The sequence below is a fragment of the Polypterus senegalus genome, chromosome 3 (assembly GCF_016835505.1).
Source record: "Polypterus senegalus isolate Bchr_013 chromosome 3, ASM1683550v1, whole genome shotgun sequence".
Classification (NCBI taxonomy): Eukaryota; Metazoa; Chordata; class Cladistia; order Polypteriformes; family Polypteridae; genus Polypterus; species Polypterus senegalus.
This window is the reverse complement of record NC_053156.1, coordinates 237,054,377-237,074,613: the sequence shown is the minus strand read 5'-3', so window position 1 is coordinate 237,074,613 and position 20,237 is coordinate 237,054,377. Positions and strand designations below refer to the sequence as shown.

The following is a 20,237-nucleotide window of genomic DNA, read 5'->3' as shown; positions in this document are numbered from 1 at the left end:
TGCCAGTCTCGTGCCAGGAAGAGACCCGATTGGGCCAGAGGGAGTGGCCCACAGGAGGCAGACGACGAGTGCGGCTGATGGACAGGTAAGTCCACCGGCGTCTGTCTTCCTGTTTTCGCCGGTGGCTCTGCGCGAGCCGGAGGAGTCCCTTCGGCCCGCAGAGTCGCCTTTCTTACAGATGCTTAGTGCTCTCGCCGTCCAGCTGGAGAAGCTGAAGGGGAAGGCGGTCGCGTCTTCGGAGACGCCGCGTGTTGCAGAGGAACGGTGCGTCACTGGAGCCTTTGGCCGGCAGAGTACAGCGGGGAAGGTAAGTCATGCCCTCTCCGTACAGCATGAGGGAGGATTCGCCGAAAACGGCCGTGACGATAATAAGAATGACCAGCAGCAAGTAGGCAATCCTCCAACAGCGGACGCAGCGGTGCAGGCTGCATGTGAAGCGAGGAGACAGAGATCGCATGGGCTGACAGGACAGGGGCGGATGAGTGCCCTGGGTCCTGGCGCCCTGCGCTCCAAGCCCGCGGCAGTCTCCTGCCGCTCTGCAGGGACACAGACGGGGCTGGATTTGAGCTTTCATCATGCTCAGACCCAGACCGTCAGAGCGTCCAAAAGGAAAAGGAGGAACTGAGGGGTGAATGCCGGTTCCTCCGATAGGATGGGACGTGTCGCTGGGTGCGCGCGTCCAGCAATGGGCCGTCCTCTGCAGAGGCAGAGGGAAACCCCTGGGCGGGTGGAGGAGCCGCCTGCGAGAGCGGTCCCGCCAACAACGAATGGACAGGCATGGAACCTGCGGCGGAGGAGCCAGACAGGCAAGTCGTGGGCTGTCGGTATGGGGGGAGAGCGCTGCTGGTACAGAAACCGATGGGACGCTTGGTGCGACTGTCCAGGCAGTGCTTCTGGCCCTCCCTTTTGTCTTTCCACAGGACCGAAGCCCTGACAATCCCAGGGACCAACGCCGTTGGGAACCTGCCCTCCTGGAACGGGCCGCTCTGCGGGAGGACTCCCCACCGGAGAGTGGATGGTGCCCTGGCTGGCGGGGACGGTGGAGGCGAGGGCGACGCAGACCAGAGGGGCGCATTGGCCGTGGAGGGGGTGCCGAAGTAGCTTGTCCCAGGGTGCCGTGATGGGCCCTGGGAACTTAGTAGGACCCACTCCGGGGATGTGCTGCCCTCTCGGGAAGTGCCGCTCGGACTGACATGTCTTCGCTGGCTGTGGGGACGCCCAGGAGGACTGGAGGAGGGCTTGTACCTCCTCCAGACCGTGAGGGGGCGACTGCCCTGGTTATTTTGGGGGCCTGTGGCCACCGCCAGGCGGCGCCCCGGTGCCCGTAGAAGTCTGGAGCCCAGCACTTCCGCCAAACCAGGAAGTGCTGGGGGGAAGAAGACAGGGGACACCCGGAGGGCTTCCGGCGCGCAGCCCGCACTTCCGCCACATTGGGGCGTGTCTTCGGAGGAAAGCAGCTGGAGCCCATCCGGGTTCCTATTTATGGGGCCGCCTCCCTTCAGTCGAGAGCGAAAGTTGGGTGGAAGAGAGACGGAGCTGGAGAGAGAGGACTGGAGGCGGCCAGGAAGGCACAAAGGACTGTGAGGCCTGGATTGAGGGGGATCAGTGCTGGAGGCACTGGGGTTTGTGTGCACGTAAATAACTTGTAAATATTGTAAATAAACGTGTGTTTAGTGCAAAAGCGATATCCGTCTGTGTGTGTCCGGGCCAGCTTCCACACCATGTATAAACATTTTCTCTTCACTATTACTCTACTATTACTATTACTTCTCTTCACTGATTATTCTATCGAATGTCACAGTGGTAACAGATTCTAAGCTGGATAAATCAGGTCATCATATCGTTAGTAACGTATTTTTTTGTGTGTTTTGCACATTGTTTTTTAAAATGTTCTGCGTATTTTTTGTGCTTTCTCTTTTTTCCAAAGCATTATTGTCTACTTGGGATCACCATTGGGTCAGGAGAAAGAGAAGCAAGCATTTTGTGGGCTTAGAATAAGACCTCCACTTTAGCTCCTATTTCTCTGGTCATCTTGTAAAACTGATGGTCATTTTACATGACAGTTTATTTTTCATGTGTACATGTATACACTGGTGTACATGTCAGTAGTTCAACCCACTGGCAAGTGCTGAACTTCCTCTTCTTTTCTTTTTTTATTGTTCATAACAGTTCTGTTGTTCACTGCTAAATAACCCCAATGATTAATATATTGATTACTTACAGTTTATACTGTAGCATTCAAAGGTGGCCAAAGATTGTTTTTGTGGTCAATGTGTGTTTATTTAATAAAATATATGAATACAAAATATTAAGAAATAATTGTATATTATATAATAAATAACAAGACACCTATAACCAACACCTCCACCCCATACTGAGTCTTGTGCCACACCACCAGGAACAGTGACAAAGCTTATTGACCACACTACCACAGCCAACTAAGGGAGCCACTGCATGATGAAATCTTGTTAATGAAGGATTTGACCACAGAAGCAACTAATCGCAGTTTGGTTGTGCTGACTAGGCCCCCAATTTGTTTGATGTGAATCAAATTGTAGAGTGTGGACAGCCAGTTCTTCAAAGATCAGAGAAAGTGAACATGGAACTTCTAAATGGGGAAACCAGCACTGGAGGACAAAACCAGTACATATGCCCGGGCAATGCTGGGGCAGAGGCACTGGATGAAGATCCACTAAGTGTAGTTTGTGAGGTGTGAGATAAAGCCCATTCACATATTGAAATTAAGTAAAATGAAGGTTAGATTTCTTTGACAATATATTTGAAGAAGTTATCCAGCAAGGAGGTATGGATAAACAGATCCTGAGAACACTGACAGATGGAGGAAATGGGTTTGTAGAAGTACTTACGGATTAGAGAATATACAGACAGGTAGCATTTGAGGGTGACCACCTATAAGTAATGCTTTTAAATTTATGTTAATGCATATGCCATTTGGGTAAAAAACCTTACTCCCTTGATGTTTTGCAGCAAGTACTGCCTACTTTCTGATATAATGCGTCCTAGGAAAAATGAAGTCATCAGATTCAAACTAGCACAAACAATTGCATTTAATTTAAAAGAGGATGTGATTGCAGACTCTGTGGCAACCAAAGCTGGAGCCACACAATGAATGACCGAGTTCCAGACTGGACACAGCACATAGGACCAGTGATACAATTCCAAATGTACAAGTGAGACACCTGCATCATACCCATCACAGACTAAAACAGAGTGTTTCAATCTAGGTCTCTTGCCATTACAAGTAAATGCGAAGTGCACAGACCACACCTGTGACCAGTAAGAAAGAGGAGGCAGTAGGGAAGTCAAAGAACTTATGTAGTGGAGTCTGGGGATTTCATTCATCTTGATAATGGCTAGACAAAACTGAAAAGACAAAGGAATAATCAAAATATGATTAGATTAACTTCTTGATGTCAACAGAGGCTTGATGGAGAAAAAGAAGGAAATGACAATATGTGAACTGGTCAGAAATAAGGATAAAAGTTCTAAAAATACCAGACTAGGCAGTGGGGTTGAACAGCAGGAAAACCTTTAGCCAATCAATTTTATATCCTGATATGATTTTGAAGGATTTCACAACATGTAGAAGATTCTTGGAAGCATAACTAAGATACAGATTGATGCTATCATCATGTACAAGTTCTGTGATTTTTATTATACAGTGATCCCTCGCTATATCGCGCTTCGACTTTCGCGGCTTCACTCCATCGCGGATTTTAAATGTAAGCATATCTATATATATCACGGATTTTTCGCTGGTTCGCGGATTTCTGCAGACAATGGGTCTTTTAATTTATGGTACATGCTTCGTCAGTTTGTTTGCCCAGTTGATTTCATACAAGGGACGCTATTGGCGGATGGCTGAGAAGCTACCCAATCGAGTACGTATTACATATTAAATAAAACTCCTCAATGATATACGATATGCTTCCCGGGTGGTGCTTTGCACACTTCAAAGCTCTAACAGCCCGTATAGATTTTTGATTGTTTGCTTTTCTCTGTCCCTCTCAGACATTCTCTGCTCCTGACGGAGGGGGTGTGAGCAGAGGGGCTGTTTGCACAGAGGCTGTTTGCTTAGAAGATACGGACGCTCCTGTAAAAAATGCTGAAAGACTACCTTCACATTGATCCCTTCATTGCGGCAGCAATGGGTGCTTTGTATACTTAAAAGCCCAACAGCCCTATTGAATTTTGATTGTTTACATTTCTCTCTCTCTCTCTCTCTCTCTCTCTGACATTCTCTGCTCCTGATGGTACTCCTTTGAAGAGGAAGATATGTTTGTATTCTTTTAATTGTGAGAAAGAACTGTCATCTCTGTCTTGTCATGGAGCACAGTTTAAACTTTTGACTAAAGGGTGTTATTTCATGTCTAGAGGGCTCTAATAATGTTAAAAAACGTATTTAGAAGGCCGTAAACAGGTCTTCTATGCTCTAACTGCGAAAATATTAGATTTATAAATAAAGAATACTACTTTGTGGAAATTCATTTATCTGTCTGGAGTGGATTAACCGCGATAAACAAGGGATTACTGTATAACTGTGCGTAGAATATTTATGAATAGTGTGGGAGAGTTTCTAAGGGCTTAAAATATTATATAAATAACCATACAAACATATGGTTTCTACTTCGCAGATTTTCACCTATCGCGGGGGGTTCTGGAACGCAACCCCCGTGATCAAGGAGGGATTACTGTACAGTGAAATTAGGTTTAGTAGTTTAGATGTATGGATAGGTTCCAACAACTGCTCCAGTGATAGCAACAAGTGAGAGTGGACAACCTGTTTGAATCCCTTCTTTTTAAAAAAGTAGTGAGAGATCTCGGAATTCCTGGGCAGTACTCCTTTGGAAATGGAGTTAAATATTTTAATCATGCTCACACACACACACTATGTCCAAAGACTATGCCATGCCAAAGTTAATCTAGTAAAATCTTTGCTACAGAGTATGGAAATAAGAAATATAAATCAATAATATGAAGGGGTCTGCATACATTACATGTGGCTTAACAGGAGAAAAGGTGCATTTTTATTCAGTGTTTGTAATTATTATCAGAGGGATACATACAGTATTTTTTTTCAATAAAAAACACAGATTAAATGATCTACATGATGTCTCCTCATCAATGCAGTGACTTTGACAACAATTGAATCTGAAACTTTGGGTACATAACTATATGGGTGAACAAGTATTGGCAACTTGCATGTTCTCTGTTAGCATGCTCTTGGTCATGTAATAGTTGCAATGTAATTAGGAACATATTGTTCTTTAAAATAATCAAACTGCTTTTTTATTGTCTGCCCACTTGTAGGTAAGAAAAAGTTACTTTTTATCCAAACTACAGTTTGCTTTTTAAAAGTTTATTCATTAATTCTAATTTGTATTTAGTCCTACCTTTCCTGTATCACTTTTTCCTTTTAGAGAAATGATGTACTTTCCTTCACTAAACCACTTCAACAGTTTTACAAGGCATTTCATTTAACACCTCAACAAAATAGTTCACTTAACAAATAATTTAATTTCAGATTAGGTCTATGGCGCTGATAAAAAGGTTTCTCAGAAATAACTCGGTTCCATTTGTATTTCAAATTTTTTGCGATAAGTTAAAGAAAATCATGTCATACTAAGAGATTATCAGTTCAAAATATTACTTTAATTTGTTTTTATTATCCTCACTTTTATTAGGTTCAGCAAGGTCACTGACTAGCAACAGACACGTTTTCTGTGCAGCACTCCTCAGACTTAACTGTTCAGTGCGCTGAGGCAGCTTTTGTGTTATCCAACTGTTGTGTATTTGGCAATTGACAACCATAAAATATGATAATTAGAATTTCCATTGTAATTATTATTCCTGCAGTAAGTTAGTGGATCATAATTTTGGGCTGGTATGGTATCATGGGGTCACATGCCTAGTAACCGCATAGTGTCACAACAACCAGACACACCATGGTGTGGAGATGATTCCCATGCTAACAAACACTTAAGGTGTTAAAAATTCTGACAGAATCCGCATTATATTGATAAAAAATATAAATATGTAATGGTTAAAATAATTACATATCAACACAAAATATAAATGAAAGTGAAAACGTAGCTTGTTCCTAGCACAGACCTTGACACTTTTTTGGTTTATACCCCTGTTATTAGACCAGCAGTAGATTTTGGACAGTTCCACCATGTGCAGTATATGAAACTGAAGTGTAGACAGAACAGGACTTTTATTTTCATTTAGTTTTTTGTTGTAGTGTTACACTTCACTCAACATTTGGAACATTCTTGAATTCCATGCAGGGCTGCCTTTTGCTTGATATTTGCATTTAGGGATCCAAAAATTTGTTGAATTGTTAAAAAAAAAAAAAAAATATTATTGTCATGATTGGATATGATTTTGGGTACTCAGATGCCACCATTGTTTAATTCCATTGTTAGGTCCACTTTCAGAGTTGCTAGGGGCATGGAGCCTGAGGTTGTGATTCATGCATAATTGATGCAATTGGATAAAAGAATGTCTGAGTTCAAAGCCTTATCTGATCTGTAGATACCAAAACTGTAAATTACTCAAAGTTTATCATTGTGCTGTTTTCTTGGGTGCTCTTTTGGTTTTGATTGTCTTGTTCTGTCAATCATGATTTGGGCTTCGATTTTTTTTTCTTTTTTTTAACCGTGTTGTGTTTTGTTTTTCACATGCATCTCCTGGTTTTGCTTAAAAAGTTTCTCTGCCAGTTTGAGGACAGAACAATTAAAAAACTTACAGCAATTCCCTTTTAGTCACCTTCTTCAGATGCAGTACGCCATTTTTACCATGTTTTTAGACACCTGTGTCCTGGATGTCTTCCACAATAGGAAATCTCTTTGTGTTCATTCTCAGTTTTACTTTTGAGAACAAAAAGAAGTTATAGGGACTGAGATCTGGCAAATGTGGGGTGGTGCTAAGGAACGAGCACATTTAATTTATGTTTTGTCTTGTCCCCTTTTTTTTTGCTCTTTTCTTATGTAGACTTTACGAGAATGTCTGTCATTTCATTCTCTCGCCACACTGTCAGGAACTATAGTTCAGCACTTCCTCCCCCTTCCCCTTTATTTCTATAACCACAGGCAATTAGATACAGTAACACAACTGGCAAGAGTTAAAGTACACATTTAATTTAAATATTGATAATATTTGGTATTTCTTACACTATGCCCAAATTATAAGAAAGCAGAGTACCTTGTAACTGTTAGGTACAAACCAGACCATAGAACCTGATAATGCTAGATATGTAGTTTCAGGCAGCACATAAACTTATAGCTACGCTCTATTCTTTCTGGTCAGCTCATTTATGGTCAGGTCTCTTCAGGTCACCATCTCGTCTACTCACTTCAGGATGGAGTAATGGCACAAAGAACATGCCATTGCAGGCCTCCCTCTTTATTGCCCCTCTACAGCTTCTGACACCAAGTCAGTTGGTCAGTTGTCTACATTTTTTCCTGATGCTTTCCCGTAGAACACCTTAGTAGTTCAGTGTAATGTCGCTGATTAACAGTCTGTCCCTGAGGAACAAACTCTTTATGAATAAGTATGTCAGTGTCAAAAAAAAAATGTAATAATTGCTTCTTGGAAGTCAGCAATGGTGGCTAGGGGGGAAAAATTCACTCAAGTCATGTACACGATTATAGAATAAACAGTAGAAGTATACACTCGGTCTACTCAGCTTGATGCCACTCAGCAGAATAATTAATAACTGCAACCTATTCCTGAGCTATTGACCAATTCTGGGAATTTTTGGGTACCCCCATTAATGGTCTTTATACTTTCTTCTTGCCCTGTTCAAAGACATGCTGCCAGGTTCAAAACTAATCTCTCCTATTGAAGTACAGTATGTGCATGGCTATACTTGTGTGTGTCCAGTGATGAGCTTGGATGTTAGCTTGCCTGCTTCTTCTCTTGGACCCGCTGCTAACCAATACAGACATAGTAATATTACCCTTGATAAGCAGGTCTAGAGAATGATTGCATGATTTTTTCACACTGCTTCTTTTTTGATGTACACTAAATTCATACTGTAATTTTTTTTATGCGAGATAATGGCTAGATATTCACTACAGCCCAAGGAATATTATTCACACATCACCTACAGTATATTAAGGTCTTTTAACTCCAATGGTCAGAATATATTAATTTTTGTTTAATATATATAAAAGCAGACCTAAAGAGCTAAAAGTAAAGATACTGTATTTAGTAAAATACACTGCTATAAAGGATGAGCTGATTTTACTGTCCCTAGAGGCATGTTGTTGTTGTTATTTTTGGTTCTGCACCAACATAGAACTTTACAGCTGTGAACAAGAGTTTCATTTACTACTTGCCAAGTGAAAGCCCGACTCGAAGCAAGGGAAACAGAAAGTGCTATTCATTTTTTTATGCCCTGCAGCAAAAGCTCTTGTACATGATGCTGGACTTTATGTAAATTAGAATTAAATATAGGTAAAATATAATTAAAAATATGCAGGTTAAATTAATAACCTACACTGGATATGTATTCATCCTTTTTTTTTTTTCTTTTTTCTGGTCAAAACCTGGTCATGCTGGAAACCTGGTGGGTTCAAAGCAGGAATTACTTCTAGATGGGACAGTTATCTATAGCTGGTGAAATCGTTTAATACAATGTATGTGAATAATGAAAATAAGCAAATGCAAACTCACCTGAACACAAAGAAACATGAAACGACCAACCATTAGACTAGGCTGAATCATAACCCATACACGATTAGCTAATTTAATTGCAATTTACACATTTTACTAATTTTCAGTGGTGTTTTTTGCATAAAGTTTCAGATGGGGACCATACCTGAATTTTCTTATATGTGAGTAGATGTCTCTAACATAAGCATTCATTTATCTAACTAATCACATCTGTCTCTCTTTTGCTAATGCCTAGTTAAACATTCACGTTTATGCTACCTTTTGTCACAGAAATCAATCAAGTAGTGGGATAGTGGTGTCTGGTCTGTCTTCATTGGCATCAGATTAAACTGAAATGTCAACATTGTAAGTTTAGAATCAAATGGTTTTGAGGTAAAAAAAGTGCAAACCACTATAACACAGGCAAATCATAAAGACTATATACTGTACATTGCATGACTTGAACTGCACATTATGCCTCTAATAGCATCTAACTACTGTGCCCAGGTAAATAATTGAAAATATGATTTTCTATATACATACCTGTTGTTTCTGCACTTCTTTGAAACTCCTAAAGTCCACCACCAGCTCCTTAGTTTTGCTGGTGTTCAGGTGTAGGTGGTTTGAGTCGCACCATTTAACAAATTCCTGGATTAGGTTCCTATACTCCTCCTACTGCCCACTCCTGATGCAGCCCACGATAGCAGTGTCGTCAGCGAACATTTGCACGTGGCAGGACTCCGAGTTGTATTGGAAGTCCGATGTACACAGGCTGAACAGGACCGGAGAAAGTACAGTCCCCTGCGGCGCTCCTGTGCTGCTGACCACAATGTCAGACCTGCAGTTCCCGAGATGCACATACTGAGGTCTATCTGTAAGATACTACAAGAAGCAGGAGTATTTAAATTGAGCATATGATTGACAATTGTAAAAAAATGCTTAAGAAGACAAAAACTGATAATAAAAATTTTAATAATAGGTTAAAATACTGGCAGAAGCTTATTACTTTTTTTTTTTACATATCTGGTGGGGATGTGCTCCACTGGCCCTTAAATGCAGAAATACTACAACTAATTATTTTAATTGTGTTGTTAGTTGTTCCTTTTAAGCATTGCAGTACTGAATTTTTCTGTGTTTCATAAAGTAAGACATGTCTGCTTTGAGTTTCAAAAATAGAAACAGTTGTTTTTAAAAAACTGCTAGTTATATATTTTAATTTTAAAACAACTCCTGATGCGGAATGACAAAGTCACTTAAATTATTTTATTGAGATTTAAATTTTTATACTCTGTATACTCACTTAAACAAATTCCCACTTGGGCACTTTAAAGGCCAAAATGTTTTCACTTGAAATACTTGTTAAATAATTTCTGTGTAAAAATATACTATTCCCCAGTGGCCTTCACCATTATACATTTTTTATTTGACATATGTTCATACTGATGGACTTTCTGTCACTTGTTGATGTTCATAACAAATAAATGAAAAATCAGGCTATTACTATTTAGGTACCTTGTGAAATTATTTAAATGTGTGCGGGCTTTCGTTGTTATTTTAATAGTACTACTTAATTAAAGATGCTAAATTTTATTTGGAAAGATTCCTTAAATGTGTTACCCGAGGCTAGAAATATGGGGGTGTCTAGAACCACCTAATTGACCCCTTTGGAACCCCATCAAAATTAAAAATATTGATGATCTGTGAGGAAATTTTAAAAATACTATATGTTGCAATGTTATAAATCATTCAATGTTCATTTCTGAGTTTATGAGGAAATGTGATTAATTCGAATTCTGAAGATAATCAGCATCAGGAGGTTTTCTTTTTGTTTTAACTTATTTCCTTTTATGATTATGTGCTTCTCCCTTCCAAGCTCTTAACTAACTAGAGCTGCAGCGCTGGCCGGTGTCAAGGTAGCATTATGTCAAATTGGTCCCTCTTACCTTAATTCACACAATGAATAGTCATGTTAGCTATCAATGTTTTACTTAACCTGTTGCAAAATGAAAGGAAAAAAAAAACAAAGTTATCTGCTTGTAAATTATGGATTTACTTAAAAAAAAAATCAAACAGAGCAATGAAAATGTTACAAAATGGGAAGTTTGCACTGAAAGTTTCACTGCTCTTGAATCTGGCATTGGCACTGTTATGGCTTCTGCTCTGTTTTTTAGAGTCTCATGTGTGTCATGAAATGCTGCCATTCTAGATGATACTGATCAGGATTACAAGTTAGCATAGTTTTGTGTTCATATTTTGTATCTGTGTATGACACGATTTGTCTGCTTAAGACATGCATAAGTGTTTGCATTCTGTATTGTATTGTATTGTATTGTCTATTTGTGTATAGCACATTCCATAGTACCAGAGTAAGATTTCAGTGTTAGCACAATACTGTGGCCCCCAATTACCATGGATTATTTTATTAACTGGTGCTAACCTGTACACTAATAGGCCATACTCCATTTGTATGTGATATACAGTAGTTTGTAGAAACACCTGACAATGATTTTGAACATGTTTTGAACAGCATCTATGTCTATTATATGCTTTTGATGGCTGATTATCACAATAGAATCTCCTCCATTTAAACCCAAGCTGATTTTCACTACCACAGATTTATTGGATATTTTAGTTCCATGTCTTGTCTTTTGTTTTTCATTTCATTAATTGACCTGTAATGCTGTTAGTCTGTCTCGTCTATAGTTATTCGAGTTTGTCTCCATCACTTTGAGATGACTTGATAGATGGTCTCATGCTTCTTTATAGTATTTATGTAGTCTGTGAATGCTGAAGTTTTGTTTACTATGTAGTCTAATGAAGCATCAGAGTAAAATAAATGTAGGTGAATGGAACTTAAAAGTAAACTAAACTTCAGCAAAGCTTACAGAGCAGCGTAAGGCTGTTTATCAACTAGACTTGAAGTATACAATCTTCAAAGTGCTGGGATGAAAGTATGTAGTATATTCCTTTTATGGACTGAAAATGTATAACCATAATTTAAGAGTCATAAGACAAAAATCTAGGAGGCAGAGCCAGTTTGTATGGTATACATTTTGGTAGTGGACAGTTCATATGAAGAGCAAGAATGAAAGTTCAAGGGACAGCAACTACAAAGTAAGAGAATACATGGCTACTCAATGAGAATTTAAGCATTAATATAGATGACTTTACATAAATATACCCAACAATTAATATAGAAAACTATATTTTACATTTTCTTAATTTGTAATAAAAATATAGCTTAATCTCTCTTAGTTTGTATTGTAGATAAATGTTATTGGATATGTTTAAACAGTTATTTAGTGAAGTACATAAGCAGGAGTTTTTAGATGTGATCAGTTACAGTTAGTTTCTTAACACAATATGTTAAAATAATAAAAGAGGGAAACTGTCAAGATTTAATATTTTGTAATAAGTCGCACTAAGGAGACCTGGGTTCGTTTCCCGGGTCTTCCCTGCGTGGAGTTTGAATGTTCTCCCCGTGTCTGCGTGGGTTTCCTCTGGGTGCTCCAGTTTCCTCCCACAGTCCAAAGACATGCAGGTTAGGTGCATTGGTGATCCTAAATTGTCCCTAGAGTGTGCTTGGTGTTGGGTGTGGCCTGAGGTGGGCTGGCGTCCTGCCCAGGGTTTGTTTCCTGCCATGCGCCCTGTGCTGGCTGGGATTGGCTCCAGCAGACCCCCCGTGACCCTGTAGTTAGAATATAGCGGGTTGGAAAATGGACGGATGGAATAAGTAGGACAGAATTTGAGTCAAGTGAGCCTAATATAATGCAATTCTCAGTGCACATGTGAAACCTAAATTGTTAACTAGATGATAGCAAATATTATCCCTTAATATAAAAGGGTGATCAGATAGATCCCAGTAACTACAGGCCAGTGAGCTTAATATGCATCATGGGTAAATTAATAGAAGGAAATATTAGAGTAAAGGCAGAACAACACATAGCAAGAACAGGTGATTAAGTGAGCAGTCAGCATGTGTTCAGACAAAGGAGGTTGTGTTTTTCTAATATTGTCAGCATTCTATGAGGATGCAGCAAAAGGATTCGCTCAGAGAGGTGCATATGACGCTATTTATATTGATTTTCAGAAAATGTTTCATAAGGTCTCACAAATGTGAATTTAGGGTGTTGTTTGTTGATGGATGGAAACTAGCTGAAGTACAGGAACCAAAAGATTAGGATGCAAGGAACAGTATCAGGATTACAGTACTGTAGGTGATGTTAATGTTGGTGTCCCCACTGCTCTTTTTAATACCGCATATTTACTCGTGTACCACGCGCACCCTAATTTTTACAAAGAAAATCGTGAAAATTGTTTTACCTCGTGTACAACTCGCGTTTTGATTGTATAGGAAGTGTTTAGAGAGTTAGCGCGAGAGAGAGAGAGCACAAGTGCACGAGCAAGCGAGTGAGCCCAAGCAGAAGAAATAAACATTACAGAATTACATTTCCTCGTGTATGACACGCACCTGATTTTCTAATGCTAATTTTCGGGAAAAAATGTGCGTGTGGTACACGCGTAAATACGGTATGTATAAATGGTCCTAATGGGAGTTTAAATAACACATGATACCTAACTAGACTGAATAGCAGACAGTATAGAACCAGCCAGGTTATTACATAGGGACTTGGGCAGCATACAGACTTGAGAAGATATGTATCACAGGTAAAATTTATCTGAACTAAATGTAAGTTATTACACATAGGAAGTAAAAATGTTCAAATTGAATACACAACTGGAGATCTGAAACTTTTGTTCTACAAAAAAGCAAAGAGAACACCAAATAGGAATGCAGGGTGTGAGTTATGAGGAAAGATTGAAAGAGTTGAACCTTTTTGGTTTAAGTAAATGGACATTAAGAGTTGACATAATTGAGCTGTGTAAAATAATGAAAGGCATTACTATAGATCTAAACTATAATTCTAAAATGAGTTTTTCAGCAATAATACAAGAACACAGGTGGAAACGTGTTAAGGGTAAATAGCTCACAAATGTTAAGGAGTTTTTTCATCACACAAAGAAACATAGTCACATGAAATAAGGTACAAAGTAGTGTGGTAGAGAATAGTTCTTTAGGGCTTCAAAACTTGCCTTGATGTTATTTTGGAGAAATTAGGTGTATAGAATTGGTTTGAGTGGTCTGTCCCATTTTCCTAATGTTCTAGTGTTATTACTTTGCACATTATGGTCAATTTTTCCACAACATTCTCCAGTTTAATTAATTCTTCCCCATTTATATTAATTTATTAATTACTCTTTTAAGTTGTTAAATTAATTTCTTTCTTGTTGACAGAGTAATTTACAATATAAGATTGTGTTTATTTTCTGTTTCAGAAACAGGCCTGGACAGAGCACAAGAAGGAATGCAAGTGCCTCAAAAGCTGCCAGCCTAATGTGCCCACTGATTCAGTGAGACTAATCGGAAGAATAATTTTTAAACTGGTAGGCAAAACTGCAAGACTTCCATTTAAATATAAACATATGTTATCTATACAATTAAATAACTTTTTATATAAAAGTGTTTATAAACAATTATATATAAATAATTTTACAAAGCAAACATTGTTAAATCCACTTAATCCATGTCAGATTCACGGAGGGCTGGATCCTAAAAGCCTCATTACAGGGTCCCAGTCCATTTCAGGACTCGGTAACCCTCACTGCCACACTCAAAAGTATCTCTGGAATGGCCAAATTAAGTAACACACATATTTATGGGATGTGGATAAAGACTGGAGTGACTAGAGAATAATCTACAGAGGCATAAGTAGAATCTGTAAACTCCCCACCATCCAACAACCATGTCTTAGATACAAATACAGGGCACTGTATGTGTGAGGCAGCATCATTCATCACAGTCACATCCTAAATGTGTAAACAGTTGTTTTGTTTTGTTTCTTTTTGGTTGCCCAATTTTATTTAGAAAATGCAATTGTCCCCACCTCCCTCTATGCCGGAAAAAATATTGCTCAGTTTTGAGGACTTAGACAGAATTTCTGCAATATATAAAACCATTTTACTGTCCCTCCTTTCCAAAGATCCAAGAGGACAGTTGGAAAAGGATCTCTCACTCAACATCTCAGAAAAGGAGTGGAAAGGTAGCAATACAGAGAATTCACTCGAGCTCCAAATGCGCAAATCATACAATTATTCAACTCAAAATTATATATCAAGCACATCTGGCTCATTTAGAATTGTCCAAAATGTTTCCATGGCAAGATCCAACCTGTGAACACTGAAGTCAAGTTCCAGCTTCACTGGGTCACATGTTTTGGGCCTGCACCAAATTAACATCATTCTGAACCAAAATTTTTAAATGCCTGTCAGACAGCCTTGGTGTCACAATCTCTCCTAATCCATCAACAGCTGTGTTTGTTGTACTTCCAGATGGGCTTAAAGTGGAGAAGGACAAACAAATTGTGATTGCCTTTACTACACTATTGACATGTAGACTTATGTTGCTAAACTGGAAGAATCCTAACTCTCCTGTTTTAAGTCAGTGGGGAACTGATGTTTTATACTATTTGAAACTGGAAAAAATCAAATTCTCACTTAGAGGATCTGTGCAGACATTTTTCAACACCTTCCAGGATCTAATCAATAACATTTTAGAATAAGCTTTTAAAGCAATTTCTTTTTCTTCTCCATTTATCTTTATTCACTTATTAATGCATCTATTTACTTATTTTTACTAGCTTTAAGTTTTATTCTGCTTCCCGTGCTCTGTTTCTCAGGGTTGGGGGTTGTGTTCAATCCTATTTTTGTAAAATTGATCTATTTGTATGAAATGTTGTGTGACTTCAATATAATTAATAAAATTAAAAAAAAGAAAATGCAATTGTAAATGGTCTACGTATTCAGTAATGTGAAATAACTTTATTCATTTACAGCCTAAATTTCTGATCTAGGCCCATTAAAATCTTACTTAATTTCTTTGGCCATACAAAAGTATGAAACCACAGCTGCCTTGCTAATCATCAAACCGTAATGCTGTGATTTTAAGTTAAGAGTCATATTTTTTGCCGCAGATTTTTATATTGTGGTTGTTACCTATAATGACAGCTACCAGTTATTTAAAATTGTGTTTGTATCATTGACTGTAAATTTGGAATAAATAAAATGTATACCCAGCATTTAGAGACCTAAGTAAAGGTGTCTGTTTTTTTTATTTGCTGCATATAGCAACTTAGAAATAAACTTTTATTTCAAACCATTTTAAAACATTTTTTTTTACAACATATCAACAATCTGTCTGTGACATTATATAAAGTGTAAACCCTGAACTCTGTTTACTTAATGAAATCTGATTTAGAGATGCAGAACCCTGCAGCTTAGAGTAAATTACAATTCTTTGTAAAACTCATTTCAAATGCTTTTTGGTGCTTATTTCAAGAATCATTCATTTTCTAGTTTATAGTGCTACTACAAGCCAAATGTAAGATTTTTCCATTTGACTTGCCATGAATTATATTGCCATAAGCTTAGGGTATGACTTTAATATTTGCATAAAAACTGACACCCTTTGTACTACTTTTTTTTATTGTTTCCATCGTTATTCTTGAAATTATGAAAAGATCACTGTGTTTCCTTCACTGTACAATGGATCTATTTATCATTCATTTTTGTTAATTTTCAAAACCTAATCATTTTTCCTGTTAATGAAACTTTTTCACATCATTAATTACTTTAAATCTGATCCTGACGCTGCCTGTAAAATGTGCAGACCACAACCAAAAACTACAAGAAATTTCAGTAATAACTGTACTGTACTTCAGGTACTTGATATCCCAATAACTACATACATTACATTGTTGACAAGCTTATAAATAACTACAGCTCTCTACTTAAACAGTCTTTAATTTAAGTACAGTACTTAAAGTTAAAATTAATGTTAAAAGCTGCAACTGGTTTAAAATGTCACGGACAGTTTGTGGCTAATATTTGTGATGTTCAGTCCACTATCCATTTACCCAGTATAGTAATGTCAGTGTGCGTCTGATACATTTGAATCTGGAGGTATGTGTAAGGTCTGGACCACAGTTCATTCTCCCAGTTTCTTGAAAGTGAGAATCTAGCCTGTACTAAATTAAAAATCTATATATATAACTCACTAAGGGCACACAAGACAGTGAGGGCACGCAATACAGAGACCCGCCCACCAACTCTAAGACCATGGGATACGCTCGACAGAGCCCCGGCCGCCAACTGTAACTGTCCTCCCGAGTCAGGAGTTGCTCTCGAGGCATGCAACAACTCACCAAACACAGCCTCAGTCGCTTTCGTCTGTGCAAAAGTCCACATGCACCTCTGAGCTATGTTGACTTTACACCGCACACAAGACAGAGAGCCACGCCTGCCAACTCACAGAGCCCTGCCCACCAACTCTAAGACCATGGGATACGCACGCATTTAGTATATAAATGGATATAAATAATTCCATGTAAACAATTCGCCAATATCTGTTGTATGTAAACGATACTGTTTAAAACTTTATTGTTTTTTCATCAGAAAACCCGGTTTCCACGTCTACCTGTATTAGTTTAAATGACACTTTTACCACTCGCAATAGGGCAGATGCGCTGACTTATCGTGTCGACTGGGCAACACAGTGAATGCGGCGTCTATCTATATATGTCTATGTTTTCCGTAGCCTGCTACAGGAAGATACTCTCACGACCAATGGCATTGGTTTCGCTTCTTGCTATTTTCGTTATACTGCGACGGTGGTTTCCTAAGCCTTTGTTATACTGAATTCCTTTCTTACCGTTTTATGTTCCTATTCTTACAATGCCATATTCTACTGAAAGCCAATCTTACTCACTGTGTAGCAGAAAAGGCAACCTTCAATATGTCTTATCAGCTTGCAAAGTGGCATTAGCACAAGGAAGGTATTGTTGGTGTCGTGTTAAAGCACTTAGCGAATTTGCCAAACACCTGGACAAATTTAGGAAAGTATAAACTTCATCTTTATTAGGGCTGGAGAGAAGATCACAACAGCAAGTTAGATATAATTCTGTCATTATCCTTCAATGTCGCTATAGTATAGACTGGTCAATGGATGTCGGCCTAAGTGCGCCAACTTGTGTTCCCAGAAATACTCCAGATAAGCTTCTTAGTTGGTGAAGTCACATTGTCCTCTAAAAAGAAAACAGTATTTCTCATTGAATTTACAGTTTCTTTGGCAGAAAATTACATTACCCCTCTAAAAAGCTTCTTGGTAAAGTGTGATGAACTTTATGGATAGTGCTAGAAGTAAAGGGTGGAACATTTATTAATTTCCATTCTAATCAGGATGCTGCAGTTTTTGAGACTGGTAGTTTGGAGAATATTATGGGAGCTGGAACAAAGTGCAAATGTCTTATGCTGGTTCTGGTATAGAATGGATGAAATAGTATAATCACTACAGGCAAGCAACAACTGATCACCACTACTGTCCTGCAGTAATGAAGAGGAACTGGTTTATGCAGTGAAATTACTTGAAATGAAAGGATGCAGCTGATGATGCCAAGACAGGTTGTTTAATCTCAACTGCATTTGATATATCCCTGTGCATAAAAACCAAAAAAAAAACAACAACTAAAAAACAACAGTGCAGCTACACTTTAAATTAGCCAAATAAAACAAATACTTTTCTGCTTCCCAAGCCACAGGAATAATTAACTATTAGGTAAAATCAGTGACTCATAGAGGAATGAAACAATGGGGCAGTATTTTTTTTTTTTTTATATTTCAAACGTTGGTTCTGTCTTATTAACTTAAGCTTTAGAACCTCACACATTTTATAAATTAAATTGATTCCTTACTCTAAATTTGGAAGCTGTTTTTGTTTCTAATCTTTAAGGAATGTATATAGATATTTTTCAAATGTTTATTTCATGATATTTCTTCTGTAAACGTTTTGAAACCCAACCCAAATAAACTCTTTTAAGTATTAATTTAGAAATGGCAGTTTTGCTGTGTGAGATTGGCTCTGACTTCCAGTGACACTAAATCTTGAAATAAGCAGGTGTGGAAAATAAATAAAATGATTGGATTAATACCCTTTTACTGCTTATCACTCTCATCATAAATATCTCTCAATGCTGGTTATATCGTGCCTGTGCTCTTTCTGGGCAATGCTTGCTTGGATTCTACTATGTTCTTACTTTTTTTCAGCTTTTTTTTAATCTTCAAGGTTACAAAATCACATGTCAGGACTTATAAAATACAAACTTGCCATGAAAATTGGCTTAAACTTACAGAAGGCATTGTCCATTTGTAAGTTCTGCGCAGATTTTTTTGGTGTTGGCATTTTAGCGATTCCAGAGAGCATTACAATGAAGTGAACAAAAAATTTCATTTCATTGCAGATTTCAATGACACATCAGTCACATTCTGATGTCTGTCCATCCATTCATCCATACATTCATTCATCCACTAATTTTCTAAACATCTGTCGAAATAGGGACTCTGTGATTTCTGCATGATGGTCTCTGTAATTTACAGTGCTTCCGGAAAGTATTCACAGCGCATCACTTTTTCCACATTTCGTTATGATACAGACTTATTCCAAAATGGATTCAATTCATTTTTTTCCTCAGAATTCTACACACATCACCCCATAATGACAACGTGAAAAAAGTTTACTTGAGATTTTTGAAAATTTATTAAAAATAAAAAAATTTCATGTACATAAGTATTCACAGCCTTTGCCATGAAGCTCAAAACTGAGCTCAGGTGCACTCTGTTTCCCCTGATCATCCTTGAGATGTTTCTGCAGCTTAATTGGAGTCCACCTGTGGTAAATTCAGTTGATTGGACATGATTTGGAAAGGTACACACCTGTCTATATAAGGTCCCACAGTTGACAGTTCATGTCAGAGCACAAACCTTCCAGAAGAACAACCATCTCTGCAGCAATCCACCAATCAGGCCTGTATGGTAGAGTGGCCAGACGGAAGCCACTCCTTAGTAAAAGGCACATGGCAGCCCGCCTGGAGTTTGCCAAAAGGCACCTGAAGGACTCTCAGACCATGAGAAACACAATTCACTGGTCTGATGAGACAAAGATTGAACTCTTTGGTGTGAATGCCAGGTGTCACATTTGGAGGAAACCAGGCACCGCTCATCACCAGGCCAATACCATCCCTACAGTGAAGCATGGTGGTGGCAGCATCATGCTGTGGGGATGTTTTTCAGCGGCAGGAACTGGGAGACTAGTCAGGATAAAGGGAAAGATGACTGAAGCTAATGTACAGAGACATCATGGATGAAAACCTGCTCCAGAGCGCTCTTGACCTCAGACTGGGGTGACGGTTTATCTTTCACCAGGACAATGACCCTAAGCACACAACCAAGATATCAAAGGAGTGGCTTCAGAACAACTCTGTGAATGTCCTTCAGTGGCCAAGCCAGAGCCCAGAATTGAGTCCGATTGAACATCTCTGGAGAGATCTTAAAATGGCTGTGCACCGACGCTTCCCATCCAGCCTGATGGAGCTTGAGAGGTGCTGCAAAGAGAAATGGGCGAAACTGGCCAAGGATAGGTGTGCCAAGCTTGTGGGTTCATATTC

General features: G+C 38.7%; 1 protein-coding gene across 1 annotated transcript in view; it reads left to right on the top strand.

The window, feature by feature from the left end:
• smyd3 (SET and MYND domain containing 3) overlaps positions 1-20,237 on the top strand; it is a 1,145,948-nt gene that overhangs the window by 264,063 nt on the left and 861,648 nt on the right. Inside the window, exon 3 of the mRNA XM_039748800.1 lies at positions 14,020-14,127. Coding sequence (XP_039604734.1) covers positions 14,020-14,127 — 108 coding nt within the window. The remainder of the gene's footprint in view (positions 1-14,019; positions 14,128-20,237) is intronic.